Raw genomic sequence first — 16,882 nt, forward strand, 5'->3', positions numbered from 1 at the left:
AAACTTGCATTGAAATGGGAAAAGGTACCAATTTAACCGATAAGCAAACCCAACCTAATCGCCAAAATAGTCGTAATAAAGTAAATTGAAGGAAGCCAGGCCTAGAAATGCAAAACAAGAAAGGCAACGAAGGCTATAATTACAAAAGCGATCAGATGAATAGGAAGGGAAAGCAGGCAATGGTGAGGAGACAGGAATAAGAATCAGATACCAACACTGATGAAGCCGAGAAAAACGAGGGCGAGGGGGAGGAATTCACATAATGAAAAGGGATTCTGCTAGGGAAACCACAAGCAGCGGAAGAAAATCAAAATTAAGAGGGAGGAGAAGAAGCAGATGGAAAACCTGGGGAGAGGGCCGCCGGGGACATAGGGATTGCGGCATCAAATCCATTGGTTGGTAAGAGACCTTCTCCATATAAACAACGGGGTTGTGAGGAAGAGAGGCCCGCGTGAATCCCATTCCCGCACCAGTAAGACGATCAATTGGTAGGCGCCGGAAAAGAAAACTTTTTTTTTTTTTGGGTTTGTTCCTTGGGGGGAGAGAGAAAGAAAGGCGCTCTCTCCTCTCCACAACGGGAGGAGAGGGAATAAAAACAACCCCCAACCAGGGAGTCCCAGTGTTCTTTTGCTTTTTTAGTTTTTATTTTTAGTTTTCCTTCTCAGAGAGCGGACGACCTGCCACACGTATGCGCATCCTGTCTCCTTCTTTTTTTTACCCTTTTCCTGAAAAAGTTGACTTTCCTGGTTTACCTCAATGTGGCGCGCTCCTTCCAGATAATTTACCATAACTGCTTTCCTATTCATTCCCGCCGTCGTCTTCTTCCGTAACATGCACCCGCTCCCGCCATTTTCCCTCTTCAATAAACGCCCACTTCTATTCTTAACTCCATATTCGCGGATCTGGCTTAAATAAATTTTAAAGTAGAATACTAAAAGAGCGGACAATAAAAATTGGGGTGATCTACTCCCAAAAATATGTTTTTTTAACACACACGGTGCGGTTTTTACACGAAGTTGACCCGCTTTCCACCAAAAAGTATAGAAATAAACAAGCAACAGATAACCAATCGCAAAAGGGCCTGTTTCCTGATAAACAATATTCAAAATTTCACTAAAAGACCCGACACTATGTTTGGTACGGGTTTTCGGAGGGGAGGGAAAGGTAGTTATTCCCCTCTTCTTGTTTGGTTGGTACAATTTTTTAAGAAAGGAAAGAAACGACTCCCTTCCTCTTGTTTAGTTAAGATATTTTTTAAAGAGGGGAGAGACTCTTCTCTCTTTTCTTCCCTTCTAGCCTCCCCTCTAAAAATGAGTTTTTTAAAGAGGAGATGAGAGATAATATTTAATTCCTCATATACCCTTTTGATTTGTTAACCCCTAATCAATCGTAAACATTTCTATAAGAGAGTTCTTTTGAGCATTTAACAAGAAGTTATTGAGATAATTGTTTCAAAATTAGTGAGCATTTGTAAATTTTTTCTCTTCTTCTAATTCCAAAGCTGTTGGTATTTTCTTTCACCTTCAAGATTTTTCTTTGATTAAAATCTATCATTCGTAACTTTTTATCTTGATCCTCCTAAGTGAGGTTAAAATAGTCAATTTTTTTTTAGAACAAAATAAGGTATTATTAAAATTGCTCTCTCCCCTCCAATCAATCCAAATAGAAGACCATTAAAATCCCTCCTCTCCCTCTCTCTCTTTTGTAACTATCCTCTCTTTTTTCTCTTCTCTTTTCTTAATTAAAATCTCTCTCCTCTCCTTCTCTCTATCGAGTCAAAGACAGCGTAAGAGGATACCCGTGGCTAGGGGGGGGAGCAACAGAAAATGACGCGGAACTTCCTTTGCGCCTTTGCCTTCAGTATAACTTTAACTAAACTCAAAACGCACAAATAATACAATATAAATTATCTAAGAGAAAATTATTTGGTACGTACCTATATTTTTTTTCTCCAATTTATGTTTTATTCTCTTGATTAAATCCTTTAATCACGAGAAAAAATATATATTAGTATCAAATTTAAAATTGAAAAAATATAAGTATTTGCAAAAATTTTCATTGATTCGAAACCACCTAAATGAAATGTCCCTGACAAACGCCCAAAGGATGCAAACTCGTGGATTTTCCGGGCATCGATTTTCCCAAATTCAAGTATGCGGCGTTAGAACGAGTATTTATTATTATTTTATGACTGTTTTGATGACTCGATCATCAGCTTGTTAAATTACACTGTCTTAAATATAAAAATTAGTTGACAGTTCTAAATATAGTATCCCAATTTATTTTACCTCCCAAATTATAATATGTTTTTAAAAATATTCTCATTAATTGTTAAGTATTTTTATCTAAATGTAGTTTAATGTACATAATTAAATAGAAAGATTTAAGAAAATCAATATATTTGTTATAAATAATTAATTTAACTAATCTCTTTAATCATTCGAAATCAGTTATCTAATTTTTATATTAAGGATGAAAGGTACTACTAAAGTCAACAAACAAATAAAGCACGTAAAAATAGAAGAAATATATACATATGGAGGATATTTTTTAGAACGCGCGTCAAGAAGCTGTTCTTTCTGAGCTAGACAGTGACTTTTATTGAATGTAACACTAGCACGAAACAGGAGTTCAATAAGCCGAAATACAGTCAAACCCACAAAACAAACATACAACGCGACAGCACATAAAACTATGTATAGAACAAAGACAAGAAAACATCAGCCAAAACCTTGTCTATCCACCTGATGCCTATCAGTATATCTAGAGTCTCGCAATACATCAAGAGAGACTTTTGTTCTTGCGTGGGGGTGATTTAGTTGCAGTCTTATTACTTTGCTGCTTGATAGGCAGTGAATTTTGAAATGTCTTGCATCTCTTATCGCTACGAGAAGAGTTGACTCGGTTGCTTGGAATCTCTTCTTCGAATTCACCAGGGAAATGCTCGGGCTAACTTGAACTAATTAGGGGAGATCAAAATCAGAAGCTCCGGGTTTTGTGTCTGTGATCAGTTGCAATCTGAAGTCCAAGGATGGAAGAACTAGCTAGCTAGTTCCTTTCTAAGAAGCAGGGACGGAAATCTTAATTAGAGAAACGGCAAATGCTATCCTGTTATTTGTGCCAAAGAAAACCGCGCTGAGAGTCAGCCGAGAATATCACATGTCATTGCAGCGGCTTTGTGGACGTTCATTTGGCATCATTAAATACCTCCGCCTTCTTTTTTGCCGGAGACGTTAAATACCTTCAAGAGATGCAAAATTTCATGTAGGGATTGTGTGATGGGTCCCTCGATCTCCACTAATCGAGACAATATTCTGCGGAAGTGGAGTTGCGGTGTTGTACCTACATGTCATTATTTTGATAATTAGGGAGATATATTCTATTTTAATAATGGATGCTTAGACTGTGTTTTGAAAGAATTTTGCATATGAATCGGGTTGGGTGATTAGCACTCATCACTTGATGAACACTCTAGACTATTAATACCTGATATATAGACGTTGTATAGTTAATATTGTTAATTAACTATTTCTTGAAAATGATAGTTAAAAAATAATTTTAAATTTGGTATCCATTAAAATAATTTTTAAAATATAAAAATAAAAAAATTTAAATCTAAATAATCTAAATTTAATTAAGATTCAATGAATTTAAGGTACTCTATATTTGTGATGAGCACCCAAACCCATCCCCTTTGGCATGACTTGCAATTATAGGATGTGCATGGATTTTATGATACGCCACGTGTTACTATAATTGTAGTGGGCGCTTGGTTAGATCCTATATTGTTAATTAAATTAATTATTTATAATAAATAAATACTATTTTTTAATATTTAATGACCTTTTATATTAAAGGCTATAGCAGCATACCTTGTTACATATTAGTATGATTTCACAAACAAAAGTCTATTTTTATAAAAATAAAAAAAATGGTAATATAATTTTTGGTTTTTAAATTTGTTTTGTTTTAGTTTTTGTCGTTCAAATTTTAAATTATAGATTTTGATCCTTCAAATTTCTTTTCATTTAAAATATTAATTCCTATAATACAATAAAAATTTTGACCATTTTTTCTATAGAGGATCAAATATGATTTGAAATTTGAGAAATTAGAACTAAAATGAGCATTAAAGATTATATTAAGAATGTATTGAATTTTTATATCACGTATATCAAGTATTTTGGTTTGGCAAGAAGATATTTCTTGACATTTGAAGAAAATGTAGCTTTGGATCCAAAGACCCGCCGGGGGGAAAAAACTTGCCCCGACCAGCAAAAAAAAACACATGGTACTTCGTCGTATCATGTTGGTGCCTTCAGAAAGAAAGAAAATATATAACAGGTTACGGTGCGCCCAACATCCTGAACTATTTTTTCAGGTGCGTCCAATGTCCTAGAGTAATTTTATACATCCAGTGTTTCAAACTAACTAAAACGGTGTATCCATATCCCATGCTAACAGAAAAGTTAAATTTGACCATTATCTTGCTGACTTAGTTGAAAGTTGACTAAAAATCCTACGTGGCAGACACGCAGGCTTCTTATGTGTATTATTTTGACGAGTTAAGTTGCACCCAGCATCCTGAACTATTTTTCCGGGTATGCACAGTGTCCTAAAGTAATTTTTAGTGCATCCAGTGTCCCAAACTAATTAAAACGGTACGTCCATATCCCAGGCTAACAGAAAACTCTCGTTTGATCGTTGCCTTACGAATTTAGCTAAAGACTAACTGAAAAATCTTAGATGGCAGACACGCAGGCATCTGATGTGCATTATTTTGACTAAAGCTCCCAAGACAAGCTCGGTGGCGGCAGGTGTTTTCTCGAAAGGCGACAGCGATATCAACTGAGTGACCAAGGGGGAGTTTACTGTGTTCTACGAGGAGGAAAGCAAATGCGAGTCGGATGAGAAGTTGACAAAGATGGATATGGAAGTGTGCTGTGACGGCGATTGTGGTTTCAGATCAGAGCGGTGGAAGAAATGAGATAAAATGTTAAAGACCAGGATAGAATTGAATAGGTGGTACATGCACCAGAATTTAAGAGGGTGGATTGATGATCTTTTTTTTTTTTAAGTTTAAAAACTGGCAAAACATAAATGTTAGAAGAGGAGAAAAAAAAATAAATTTTCAGTCATAATGATACACATCAGACGCTTGCGTGTGTGCCATGTAGGATTTTTCAGTCAACCTTTAGCTGATTTAGCAAGGTAACAGTCAAATGAGACTTTTCTGTTAACCTGGGATGTGGGCGCACCATTTTAATTAGTTTGGGATACTGAATGCACCATAAATTATTTTAGGACATTGGACGCTTACGTGTCCACCATGTAAGATTTTTCAGTCAACCTTCAACTAAGTCAGTAAGTAACGGTTAAACTTAACTTTTCTGTTAGTCCAGAATATGAATACACTGTTTTAATTAGTTTGAGATATTAGATGCACCGAAAATTATTTTAAAACATATTTGGAAAAATAGTTCGGTGCTGAACATACCTTAATCCATATATAAATGCAAAACCGGGTCGCCGGGCGCCTGGGGATCTTCACGGGGTGCAGGATCTCTCAGTTCAGATCAGATCTATGCGATTTGCAAGTGTGGCGTTTAACACCGGCAAAGGGAATGAACAGATCCAGTTAATACACGTGAGGTTCCTGCCTTGATCGGCCTGGATTCCCTTCAAAGTCGTCTTCTCTTTCCGCGGAGTGACTTTATTGTGTATGCTTTCTAGTATTTATCCCGCAGGAAGAAAAGGAGTTCACAGGATTACATATAATTCCTACCATGGGCCTGCTTTTTGACCATCGCAGAAGCATTCTCGCTTTTTATTTCGTCTTGTTCTTGAGCCTGCTGCTGGCCTTAGCTCAGGTCTATCGCTTTCCTTTTTCTTATGCATTGCGGTTATTTTTATCCCTTCATTCTCTCTTCGCATGCTCATATATAGCTGTAAGCATCTTGATGGTGGTCTGTGCCTATGTTTAGGATTCTCTGCTCGATACCGAGAAGGAAGACTCCGGTGGATCTCTGGATTTGGGCCGCCGTAGCCAAGTGAGCGTCACCTCCTTTTATTAATCACATATTCAAAGCTTCAGTTATTGGGAAAAATTATAACAAACGCGAGATAAGAGGATAGAGTAAATAATTTTAGTGCAAAGCATTTTGTGGGTTGTTTATAAGAAATTGTATTCGCCCAACCTCAAGGGCTTGCTATGAGAAAAGTTCCGGCATAGGAGCTAAGAGTTTTTTTTATTTATTTTATGTGCCATGATAGATGTCAGTTTCTGTGGACAGATTACCTTGAAGAATCTAGGCAACTATGCGGTCAAAAACAGCGATGATGCAACTTATGCCGGCATTGCTTTTGGCCTGGATTCTGGGTTTGGTGTCTTTGATGCTTTTTTTGCCAGTCTATCGATGATCATCGTCAGCGAGGTTAGCACCCCCCGCCCCCAAAAAAAAAAAAAAAAAACTCACTCAAAGTCAATGAGGTTAGTTTAAGCACTCTAACTGTGAGCAATTAGCCGCTAAATATATCCTTGTGGTTTGTTATCAATCGCGAAGCAAAGTTGTAAAGTGTGAATTTGTAAGCAAGTTGATTTGGTTAAGTGTGAAGCCTCGGGATATTGAAGAAGGGGGTAACTAGCACCACACTTGAAGAGCACGGTGCAATGGGGAGTTGTATCCTGCATTCGGGCGAGGCAGTAGGAGTAATCAAATCACGAAGAATGTTTTTGTTGCTTAACTCTTCTCTCTAAGAGAAGCCCTACTAGCCAGTAGGAGCAATCATGTGACTGAGGATGCTTTTGTTACTCCTACATGTTAACTCTTCTCTCAATGTTTCAATGTGAGATTTACTGATTATGCATTTTGAATGACAATGCTGGTGCTAGATTGGAGATGAGACATTTATAATAGCTGCTCTTATGGCAATGCGTCACCCTAAGTCAACCGTCTTATCTGGAGCACTCTCTGCCCTTATTATTATGACTGTAAGTGCCCTTGTTATCTGTTCTATTTCATCTCCAATACATATCTTTTTGTCGTTCTGTTCATGTGATACTAATGGAAAACTATAAAAAGAAGGAGGAACGCATCCTTAAAAATGGGCTTGTGACTTGTAAGGGGAAAAAAAAGCAATGCCAGTGAAGGACCACTGGAACTACTTGTGACTACACAATGTGGGGCTTTATCAAATGCATTTTGCTTGGTATTGTAATGAAACGTTTCAATAACTTTAGAGCACTTCTAAGGGGCTCTAATTCTTATTGTTGATGTTGCCAAGTTGTTATCCGTGTCAATTAGGTACTTTCTACTGGACTAGGTAGGATTGTGCCGAATTTGATTTCAAGGAAGCATACGAATAGTGCTGCTACAGGTAAATCCTTTGGATTAGTACTTAGCGCACAGCTATATTTCTGTCTTTTCTCATGAGGATTTGCTATTTATAAAGAGTAAGCAATAAGAAAAATGATTTGAACGTTACTTTACATGAATTGCAATGGTTGCATCTGCACTGTCATTGAAGCTTTTTGCATAGCACTTGTTTGTTTGTTGGATGTGATATAGTGAACTTGACACATTTAGTTTAAGCTTATTTGTATTTAGATTTGACTCATAGTTGCTTGTGTTAATTGTTATAACATAATATGATGCTCCATTTGATATATTGGAATCAGAGGTTAGGAAGTCAAAACAATAGTGGAAGTGTTTATTTTGCTTGAATATTGCTCTAGAACTTAAGTGCCACTTCCATCAAAATGGCCTGAAGCTGATTCCATCTCATGGGGCATGGAACTGCCTGGCTTCCATGGAACGGAGACTCTCATGCGTTGAAGTTCTTGACCAAATTGCCCTCCAACATCTCGAGCCATAGCGCTTGAGGGCAACTTCCACATAATAGTGACAGCAAGTGGAAGTGAGATCAATGGTGGTTAGTGACCAAATTGCAACAAGCCACATACAAATCCAATTCAATGAACAAACGCAAAAACAAGATTCTCAGACATGATTTTATCAACCTCATGAAGTCGTTGAGTGTTTTCGGTTGAATTTTGGGGACTGTCATAGAGATCCTTTAAAGGGGGAAGGGTTTGCTAGGGTTGGGGGTCTTTGAAGGAGTTTGAAAGTGGGCCTCTCTCTCTCTCTCTCTCTCTCTATAGATTTTGGCAAAGTATTTTGGTCTTTTAGTATGGTAAAACACATCCTCTCCCTTTTTCTGTTCCATTTTCCTTCAACATCTCTTCTAACATACCAAACAGGGTATAAGATTTTAATTTTCATCTTTGTGCTGTGCCAATGACATCTGATTCTTTCCTGTTTGGCAACTTTATTCTGCCAGACTACAATTATATACCCATTTTCCTTTGTCAGGCTTCTAGTATAAGTGTCCAACTTCATGATGATTCATATTTATGTTATTGATCAAGAATTTTTCCCAATTTAGCCTAATTTGCTTCTGTTTGGATTAAGTTCACATGGGCCTTTTGTTTGATCTCCGTTCATTTAGATTTAATGAGAATCTTTATTAACCATACTAAGCCAGAATGAACAATATAAATGTACCCATTGCCCCGTTAGAGTTTTTGACTGGGTTGTGTGTGTTTTTTAGCTGCCCAGTTCTAACTTCTTGGTGACTTTTATTTTTCTTGTTTGTTTATTATTTTGCATATTTTCATTCATAATTCTATGTTTACATGTGACGTTCTGTCCGTTTATAGGTTCTAGAAAGATTGTGTGAAGCTTGTCTGTATAATTTTTTTTTCTAATTATTATATGCAGTTCTTTATGCATTCTTTGGGTTGCGATTACTTTATATTGCTTGGAGGTCAGACTCAAAGTCTTCACAGAAGAAAGAAATGGAAGAAGTAGGTATTTATTTACCATTTACAGTGTAATAGTAGAATTCTAGACATAATTCTGTGCATTTTCAGTCATATGGGATCATGGATGTCTAGTTTCAAATATCAGTATTGAGTTTGAATTTGTTGACTGGAATGGTTTGTTTTACATGGCCATAGCAGTTCACTACATTCGTGTGCCATCCTAATTTTAAACGTTCAACTCTTCCAAGAACCAGAATCTTAACCAACAAGGTGTTATTATTATAGTTTTCCTTTCCCTCCATGGTCTGCACCCCGAGCATCGTATAGCTGTTTATTAATTGATGCTCTTGGAATGTATTGCTTTATAAAAGCATCTCTTATGCACAGTACAGTCTTGTTTCCCCGCTTCCTTCATCTCTACGGTCAAATTTGGCACTGAATGTTATTCTTGTCAATCAGGTGGAGGAGAAACTTGAAGCTGGACAGGGGAAAACGACCTTCCGGCGCTTCTTTTCAAGATTTTGTACGCCTATATTTTTGGAGGCATGTACCATTTTTCCATAATTTGTTTGACTGTGTGTTTATAATCACATCTGAGATTGCAGCCTTCTCTTTGCAGTCTTTTATTCTAACATTCCTTGCTGAGTGGGGGGATCGCAGCCAGATTGCAACCATTGCTGTAAGCGACTTAATTTGTTGGTTTCAGTTTTTGGTTTATTTTCTGCATTGCTTTTAAGTACGATGTTTTCTTATGCCTGTGACTAGTATATTTCTTCATTAGACCTACATTCTTTGGGGAGCTTTGTCACTCAATAATACAAATACCTGTGGCTGTTTCCTCCACGATAATCTCAATTTTTGAGAGACAAACAATATTATATGTGACCCTTACTCGCTGCGGGCTGCATCCTCTGCTGTGAGATTCCCCACAGCAGATGTTGCTTGACCTCCCATATAGGGTTCACCTCCTTTTTAATGAATCTACTTATTTTTCAAGTTCGGGCATCCGTGCTGTTCTAGCAAATATTTTTTTGCTACTCGTGGTGGATCTGTCACTAAAATTAGATTTTGCGCATTCTGTGCATCTCTTCCAAATTATTGTTAGTCAGTTTCTTAAGACGAGAAGATGCCCTTTTCGAATGGCTTGCACGCACTTATCAAGATATGCTAAACAGTTCAGAACTAGGTTTATAAACTTTTGGGATCATGTAACAATCTTGATTATTGTTATGTTCTTCTTCATCCTCATATCTTGAGTGTATACTTAACATGTTATTCTCGGCACTTGCCATGCCTCTACCAGAAATTTCCTTTTCCTCATAACCTCTGACTTGTTCTGCAGCTGGCAACACACAAAAATGCACTGGGAGTGGCAGTTGGGGCCACTTTTGGACACACCATCTGTACTTCTCTAGCAGTGGTGGGAGGAAGCATGCTGGCATCTAAGATCTCACAGCGTACTGTTGCCACGATAGGCGGCTTGCTCTTCCTCTGCTTTTCCGTGTCTTCCTTCTTTTATCCTCCTCTATGACCCATCTTTTTTCTTTTCAATTGTCCTTTCAACCCAAAAAGAAGAGATTAAAGGATGGTTGTTTTCCGACCTCAACACGCAGCCCTTTTCCCTTTATAATAGAAATTCCATACCTGCATCCCCAGGTAAGCTGGATATTGTAGCTCTTGCATGTATTCTTTTTGTAAAAATATTTTTTCGTTTAAATATCTTCTCCCCGTGCTCATCCATCCACGGTTTTTGTTCATTTCATCATTTTCATCTGGAAGAGTTGTCTTTGCCAACGCATTTTTATTTGTTATCACGTATTTGCATTAAATAAATTTTCAATTTAATAGGAAAAGTATGGTTTATTTAACTTAAATAATTCAGTTTACGTTCAAAAAACTGAGTCAAGTGGTTTGTTCCTTTAGCACGAGTGCTGAAAAAAATCATGCACTTGGTTTTTTTTTTCTCCTTTTAAAAAAAGTTCATGAAGCTAGAGACCTAAGTTACCATTTTTCTAAAATAACCGTCTTAACGTCGGGAAAGCAATCTTGACATGTTTCGATTTTTTTTTCTCTTCGAATCAGAAGGGGAAAAAAAAGTACAATTCATATGCCTCTATGAGTGTGTGTGTGTTCATGAGATCTTGCCTGTTTTTGTTCACATTCCTTTGGCCACCGGTGTGATTTTATTTTAATAATTGAGTTAAGGTGTGTCCAGCATCCCGAATTATTTTTTCAGGAGCGTCAAGTGTCTTAAAGTAATTTTCGGTGCGTGTCTCAAACTAATTAAAACGGTGTATTTATATCCTAGACTAACAGAAAAGTTAAGTTTGACTGTTATCTTGCTGACTCAGTCAAAGGTTGACTGAAAAATCTTACGTGGTGGACACGTAGGCATCTGATATGTATTATTTTGATGAGTTAAGGTGCACCCATCATCCTGAGCTATTTTTCCAGGTAAGCCCAGTGTTTTAAAGTAATTTTTAGTACATCTAATATTCTAAACTAATTAAAATGGTGCGTCCACGTCCTAGGATAATAGAAAAGTCTCGTTTGACCGTTACCTTACTGACTTAGCTGAAGGTTGATCGAAAAATCTTACATGGCTAACACACAGGCACCTAATGTGTATTATTTTGACTAAAAATTCAATTTATTTTCTCCTTTTCTAACATTTATCTTTTGCCAGTTTTTAAACTTTAAAAAAAAACAAAGAAAGACCACTGATTCACCCTCTTAAATCCTGGCACATGTATTACCCATTCAATCACATCCTCGTCTTTAACATTTTATCCCATTTCTTCCACCACTCCAATTTGAAACCACAACCGCCGTCACAGCACACTTCCGTCTCTGTCTCTGTCAACTCCTCATCCGACTCGCATTTGCTTTCCTCATCATAGAACACAATAAACTTCTCCCTGGTCACTCTGTCAACATCACCGTCACCTGACGAGAAAACACCTGCTGCCACCGGGCTCATCTCTAGAGCTTTAGTCAAAATAATGCACATCAAACACCTGTATGTCCACCATGTAGGATTTTTTGGTCAACCTTCAGCTGAATTAGCAAGGTAACGATCAAACGAGAATTTTCTATTAGCCTAGGATATGGACGCACTGTTTTAATTAGTTTGGAACACTGGATGCACCAAAAATAGTTCGGGGTGTTGGGCGCACCTAATTCAACCTTCAGCTGAATCAGCAAGGTAACGGTCAAACGAGACTTTAGGACACTGGACGCACTTGGAAAAATAGTTCGAAGTGCTGGGTGCACTTTAACTCGTCAAAATAATACACATCAGACGCTTACGTGTCTACCACGTAGGATTTTTCGATCAATATTCGGCTGAGTCAGTAACGGTCAAACTTAACTTTTCTGTTAGCTTGGGATATGGATGCACCATTTTAATTAGTTTGAGACACTAAATGTATCAAAAATTACTTTAAGACACTGGGCGCATCTGGAAAAATAGTTCGGGTGCTAAATGCACCTTAACCCATAATAATTTGTCAATTTTAATTGCAAGTTGAAGTTATATAAGTAGCTTGGATTGAATTTTATGTTACTCTATATTTTATTATTGTTGCAATTTTTCTTAAATTTTTTACTATGCAAATATGAATTTTAAGTTTTTATCTAGAATTCTGTGATATATCTGGTAAAAAAATTTTATTGAGATATCATGCGAGGATGCATGACTTCCATTTTAATAAAGACTATTATAAATTTAGTTATTTCTTGATTGAAATAAAAATCCTTTTCTATGACATTTTAATAAATAATAATTAAAAGTTTTTAATTATCTCTAATCTCTTAACAAAACGAAGTCTCCAGTTATATTTTGCGAATTCTGAATTCTCAGTGCATCTTTTTGACCCAATTTTTGTGTAGAAAGACAAAAATATTCTTATCTTATTTAAATTGTATATTATTAAATTGGTGTTGTAAATTATTAAATTTTTATTGTAAATAATTACAGAGGGTTTAATGAAATTTTTCCTGATATTTTTCAATGGGAAAAAAGAACATGTTAGCTATGCGCCTGAAGGTGCAGTGACCGGGCACGGTCTTCAACGTTGACCAATGACCACATTGAGAATCATCCATGACGACACAAATGAACGAAGGAAAGAGAGGGGGAAGCTTCCAGCGAGGAGGAGTTCAACTTCTCCTCTTCAACATTGACGGCGCAATATTTTTCTACCGAATTTATTAAACTACCACACCCATATTTTTACCCCAAATATAGCAACTTGCGAGTCCGGAGGCCAAATCATTCTCACTCCCGCCCTTCTTCTTTATACGAAAAATCGTGCGCCGCCAATTCCTTTTCCAATTTCCCAAGTTCCACTTCGACCGCTTTGGACCATCCAATTTAGATTGCGTTTAATAAAGTCATTTCAATGGTAAATTTATTCATAATTCCTGAAATAAAAGGCAGGATCGAGAATGGGATCTCAATACCGTTGATCAGTTATTTGTACAGAACTAAAATCTCAGACTGAGAGCGGAGGTCAGTGCCAAACTACAAAAGCCGGTGGGATTGATCATGGAGGATGGACGTGATCGCCCCATTCTGCTTCCGCCGCCCAATTTCTCGATGGTCGAGGACAACATTTTTCGATCCAGTTTTCCTCGACCTCCCCATTTCCCCTTCCTTCAAACCCTAAATCTTCGATCTATCATGTGAGTTCTCCTTCTCATCCCTTCCCCTAATTAGCACCGACCAATCTCACCTTCATTTTCTTTTCATAGTTCCCAACAATGAAACGGAAATGCGTCTGCTTTTTTTTTTTCCCCCCCACTAGTTGGGCGGGCTGAATCAGAATTATTCGCATTTGTTCCTTTTAATTTATCCAATCGCCCCTGTTATTTTGAAAATTTGCCAAGAAACTGGATCATTTTAAATGTGAAATGTAAGTTCAAATCTTCTAAAGTTGGCCTCTCTGGTGCAGATACTTGTGTCCTGAACCATATCCGCAGGAAAATGTGGAATTTCTTCGGTCACAGGACATTCGACTCTTTCAGTTTGGAATCGAGGGAAAGACGGTAATTTCTTTTTGTCGTGCGCTATCCTCTCTTACATTTATTAGCTTTATAGAGAGTCAGAGACATGTCATGTACCCAGCTAGTTGGCTCAAAGTGACCGTCATCCCATACCCATAACGGGCGCATGGCTCCTTTTACTTTCTGAGACGGGTGTTAATCGATATCGTTGGCAGCATTTGTAATAATTGAAGGAACCAGCATCCCCTCCCCCAAGAAAAAAGGAAAAAAAAAAGGGGGGGGGCGTGTGCGGCTCTAGCATAAAGGATTTTTCAATGTAATTTTTTCCCTCATAAATTAGTAATGGAGAAGCTTGTGCGAATTTGGGTATGGCAAACTGCCTCTATGTCAGAAACTAAATGTATGATTTTACATTAGGCAACGAAAACTGCTGATGCTTAAGACAGGTAATGATGAAATATAGTTTATGGACTTTGTCTAGCTATCGTCGTAGGCTTATTTTGATTCCGTAGCTAATGCGCAGTGAATTGTGACTGTATGTGCAGGAGGTTTCAGTACCGATTCTGAAGGATACTGTCATGGATGCTCTGAAAGTCTTACTTGGTACTGAATAAAGCCTTCTCGAATCTCTTTGAAATGCAATTTTTTTTGTATACGCCCTTGCAGCCGCTGCCGTTTTTCTTGTTCATTAGATGTTAAAGCTACTTTACTTGTTGCCATTTCAGATGTGAGAAATCACCCTCTTTTAATCCATTGCAAACAAGGAAAGGTATTGTTGTATTGGCTGACTTATCACCCTCCTCAGAATACTTTATTTTTATGCCCCGTTTTTGAGCTTTGGAAAGGTTTTATCGACATTTTCCACTATCATCTGCTCATTAGTTAATCATGATTACACGCGCGAGCACACTCAAACTGGACTGACAGTCTTTTTTTTATTGTATACAGCATCGAACAGGTTGCCTGGTGGGTTGCTTGAGAAAATTGCAGAAGTGGTGTTTGTCTTCAGTGTTTGAGGAGTACAACAGATTTGCTGGTGCCAAATCGAGGATGGCGGATTTAAGATTCATAGAATCGTTTGATATATTATGCCTGAGGCATTGCCTTTACAGTATTATATACCAGTACCAAGGATATAATTCAACCAAGAGGCGGTTGTTGTATAAAGAAGAGAATTTACAGAAGCCCCAAATGACATCCGTATAGATGCTGCGGCATTCGATGCCTGGTTGGGTAGAATTCATCCTTGTTCAACACCATGCACATGCTTAGAAGTCACATTAAAACACCTGGCCTTGCAGTTTTCTTTTGCCTCTCCCAGTGAATCCAATTTTACAGTGGCCCTTGCTTTCCATCTTCCAAGAACTTTTCTTTTTATTTTTTGGGTTAATATAATATTTGGTTCATCGAGTTTCAAACTGCATGTTTGATTTCTTGAGAGTAAAATGGTCTAAATTTTGATTAAATTATAAAAACTAATATTTTAAATGAAATGCAATTTGAAGAACTAAAACTTAAAATTTAAAACTTGAGAAATTAAGATAAAAAGAAAAATAGATTCGAGGGATTAAGAATTATATTAACATTTTTTTTAAAGTACAATTTTAAGAATTACGAAACACATCTGGCCTGTCTTCTCATCCTTTCTCTGTAGTCTCCCCCCCCCCCCCTGCTTGGTGCACAACCAATTTAGGCATTTGTATGGTGATATGTTATATTTGCTCGAGCCCAGGCGATGGTAAAGTAAATTCATTCAACCTTGACTTTGTGCACTGGATCACGAGGGAGGACTCCTTTTTTTTTTTTTTTGTTAACCCAAAATGCAGATAGATGTTGTGAGATTTGGAAGTTGTGTGTATTTTATTCTACTCAGAATAATTCTTAAAATTAAGTCCTTCGAGATGCCCCAAAAAAAAAAAAAAAGGATACTGGAGTGTGCAATACTTCTGATTAATAGTTTCGTCCAATGTCTTTTTTGTTTACAAAGCCTGTTAAACTGGTTTGTGCACGCATCTGCATTCAGAGAATCGATCCAGAGGCTTTTGTGCCCCCATGTTTCAGTGGGTTTCTATATGGAAAAAGAAAGGGACATGTTAGGTGAAGTTGGAAGAGATTTTAGAGCCTGGCATCATTCAAATTTTCAATTGATTTTTTAAATTAATTTTTATGTAAAAACAAAAAATAACTTCTAAATATATATAAGGAAAACTTAATATGAAAGTCCTTATAATTTTATCAGATTTTAAGTCAGGTTCTTATAGTTTTTTTTTATTGAATCCTTTTTTTCTCTGATAATAGTATAAACCTTTTTGTTAAATCAGCTGTTAGTTTTAGTTGACACCGTCTTCCTCTCTTTCTCTCTCGATTGCAGCCTCTATTCTCAACTTCTCTTCCTCTCCCCTCTTTCCCTTCGTAACCCCCCCCCCCAAATCTTCTTTATCTTTCTCAGTTTTTCTCAAGGTACTGAAAACTAGACCGATGTATGAATCTGTAAAACAATAGTTTAAAGGTTAAGGAGTCAGATTAGAATTAACTCAAAATCAAACTGGTCATAATTAAAATAATATAATTTAATTATATATGTATGAATACTTTAAATCAAATTTAGGGGGTGTTTGGAGATCCCAAGAATCACTTTTCACAAATATTTTATCACAAATCGAGATAAATACCTCTATATATTTATTTCGTATACCGTAAAAACACTTCTGAAACTATAGTTTTGATCTTATCCAAATACTTCCTTAGAGACGCTTCTAAAGTGCTTTTGAAGGGCAAAAGAGTCCTATTGAAGTGACAACTCCCAACAAATGAAAATGAGTCTCGAGGCCTGTTAACTTGTGTACGTGTGTAAAATAGTTTTGTTTTTTAAACACTATTGCCGTGTAGCTTTGAATCAATGAATCTTGATAAGTGTGCTAAGCTTCCCCCCCCCCCCCACCCCATTCTTCCTTGTGTGAAACCCCTTTTCCGGTGTTCTTTTAATCTTCTTTTTGTCTCAAAGTTCAAATCTCATGAACACAGCCCCTTTCTGCTATGGTTCTGCAAAAT

At 37.1% G+C, this 16,882-nt stretch overlaps 2 protein-coding genes across 3 annotated transcripts; both read left to right on the forward strand.

Moving 5' to 3' along the window:
• The first annotated feature begins 5,545 nt into the window (after positions 1-5,545).
• On the forward strand, positions 5,546-10,581 carry LOC114746584 (GDT1-like protein 4). 2 transcript variants are annotated; one of them, XM_028934809.1, is made up of 10 exons: positions 5,546-5,647; positions 5,734-5,870; positions 5,985-6,050; positions 6,294-6,434; positions 6,893-6,991; positions 7,305-7,377; positions 8,781-8,866; positions 9,284-9,367; positions 9,444-9,503; positions 10,167-10,581. In XM_028934809.1, the coding sequence occupies exons 2-10, from the start codon at positions 5,787-5,789 to the stop codon at positions 10,353-10,355; spliced, it is 882 nt and encodes a 293-aa protein (XP_028790642.1). In that variant the 5' UTR covers positions 5,546-5,647; positions 5,734-5,786; the 3' UTR covers positions 10,356-10,581. The 2 variants fall into 2 exon arrangements, with proteins under 2 accessions (XP_028790642.1, XP_028790641.1); XM_028934808.1 differs by having other exon boundaries at positions 5,546-5,870.
• Positions 10,582-13,129: 2,548 nt separating this feature from the next.
• Positions 13,130-15,259, forward strand: LOC114746583 (tyrosine-protein phosphatase DSP5-like). The gene is made up of 5 exons (XM_028934807.1): positions 13,130-13,510; positions 13,780-13,873; positions 14,377-14,434; positions 14,557-14,600; positions 14,780-15,259. Exons 1-5 carry the CDS (start codon positions 13,374-13,376, stop codon positions 15,035-15,037), a joined length of 591 nt encoding a protein of 196 aa, XP_028790640.1. The 5' UTR covers positions 13,130-13,373; the 3' UTR covers positions 15,038-15,259.
• The last annotated feature ends 1,623 nt before the right edge of the window (positions 15,260-16,882 follow it).

Source organism: Neltuma alba, unplaced genomic scaffold (assembly GCF_004799145.2).
Source record: "Neltuma alba isolate B1F8T4 unplaced genomic scaffold, ASM479914v2 tig00005063_pilon, whole genome shotgun sequence".
NCBI classification, from domain to species: Eukaryota; Viridiplantae; Streptophyta; class Magnoliopsida; order Fabales; family Fabaceae; genus Neltuma; species Neltuma alba.

Excerpts from the sequence above, each read along its gene's own strand:
- LOC114746584 (XM_028934808.1), top strand. The coding sequence starts at position 5,787 with ATGGGCCTGCTTTTTGACCATCGCAGAAGCATTCTCGCTTTTTATTTC. Across the intron at positions 5,871-5,984 it reads TGCTGCTGGCCTTAGCTCAG|GATTCTCTGCTCGATACCGA; the intron begins GTCTATCGCTTT and ends GCCTATGTTTAG. Across the intron at positions 6,051-6,293 it reads ATTTGGGCCGCCGTAGCCAA|ATTACCTTGAAGAATCTAGG; the intron begins GTGAGCGTCACC and ends TTCTGTGGACAG.
- LOC114746583 (XM_028934807.1), top strand. The coding sequence starts at position 13,374 with ATGGAGGATGGACGTGATCGCCCCATTCTGCTTCCGCCGCCCAATTTC. Across the intron at positions 14,435-14,556 it reads TGCTCTGAAAGTCTTACTTG|ATGTGAGAAATCACCCTCTT; the intron begins GTACTGAATAAA and ends TTGCCATTTCAG. Across the intron at positions 14,601-14,779 it reads TCCATTGCAAACAAGGAAAG|CATCGAACAGGTTGCCTGGT; the intron begins GTATTGTTGTAT and ends TATTGTATACAG.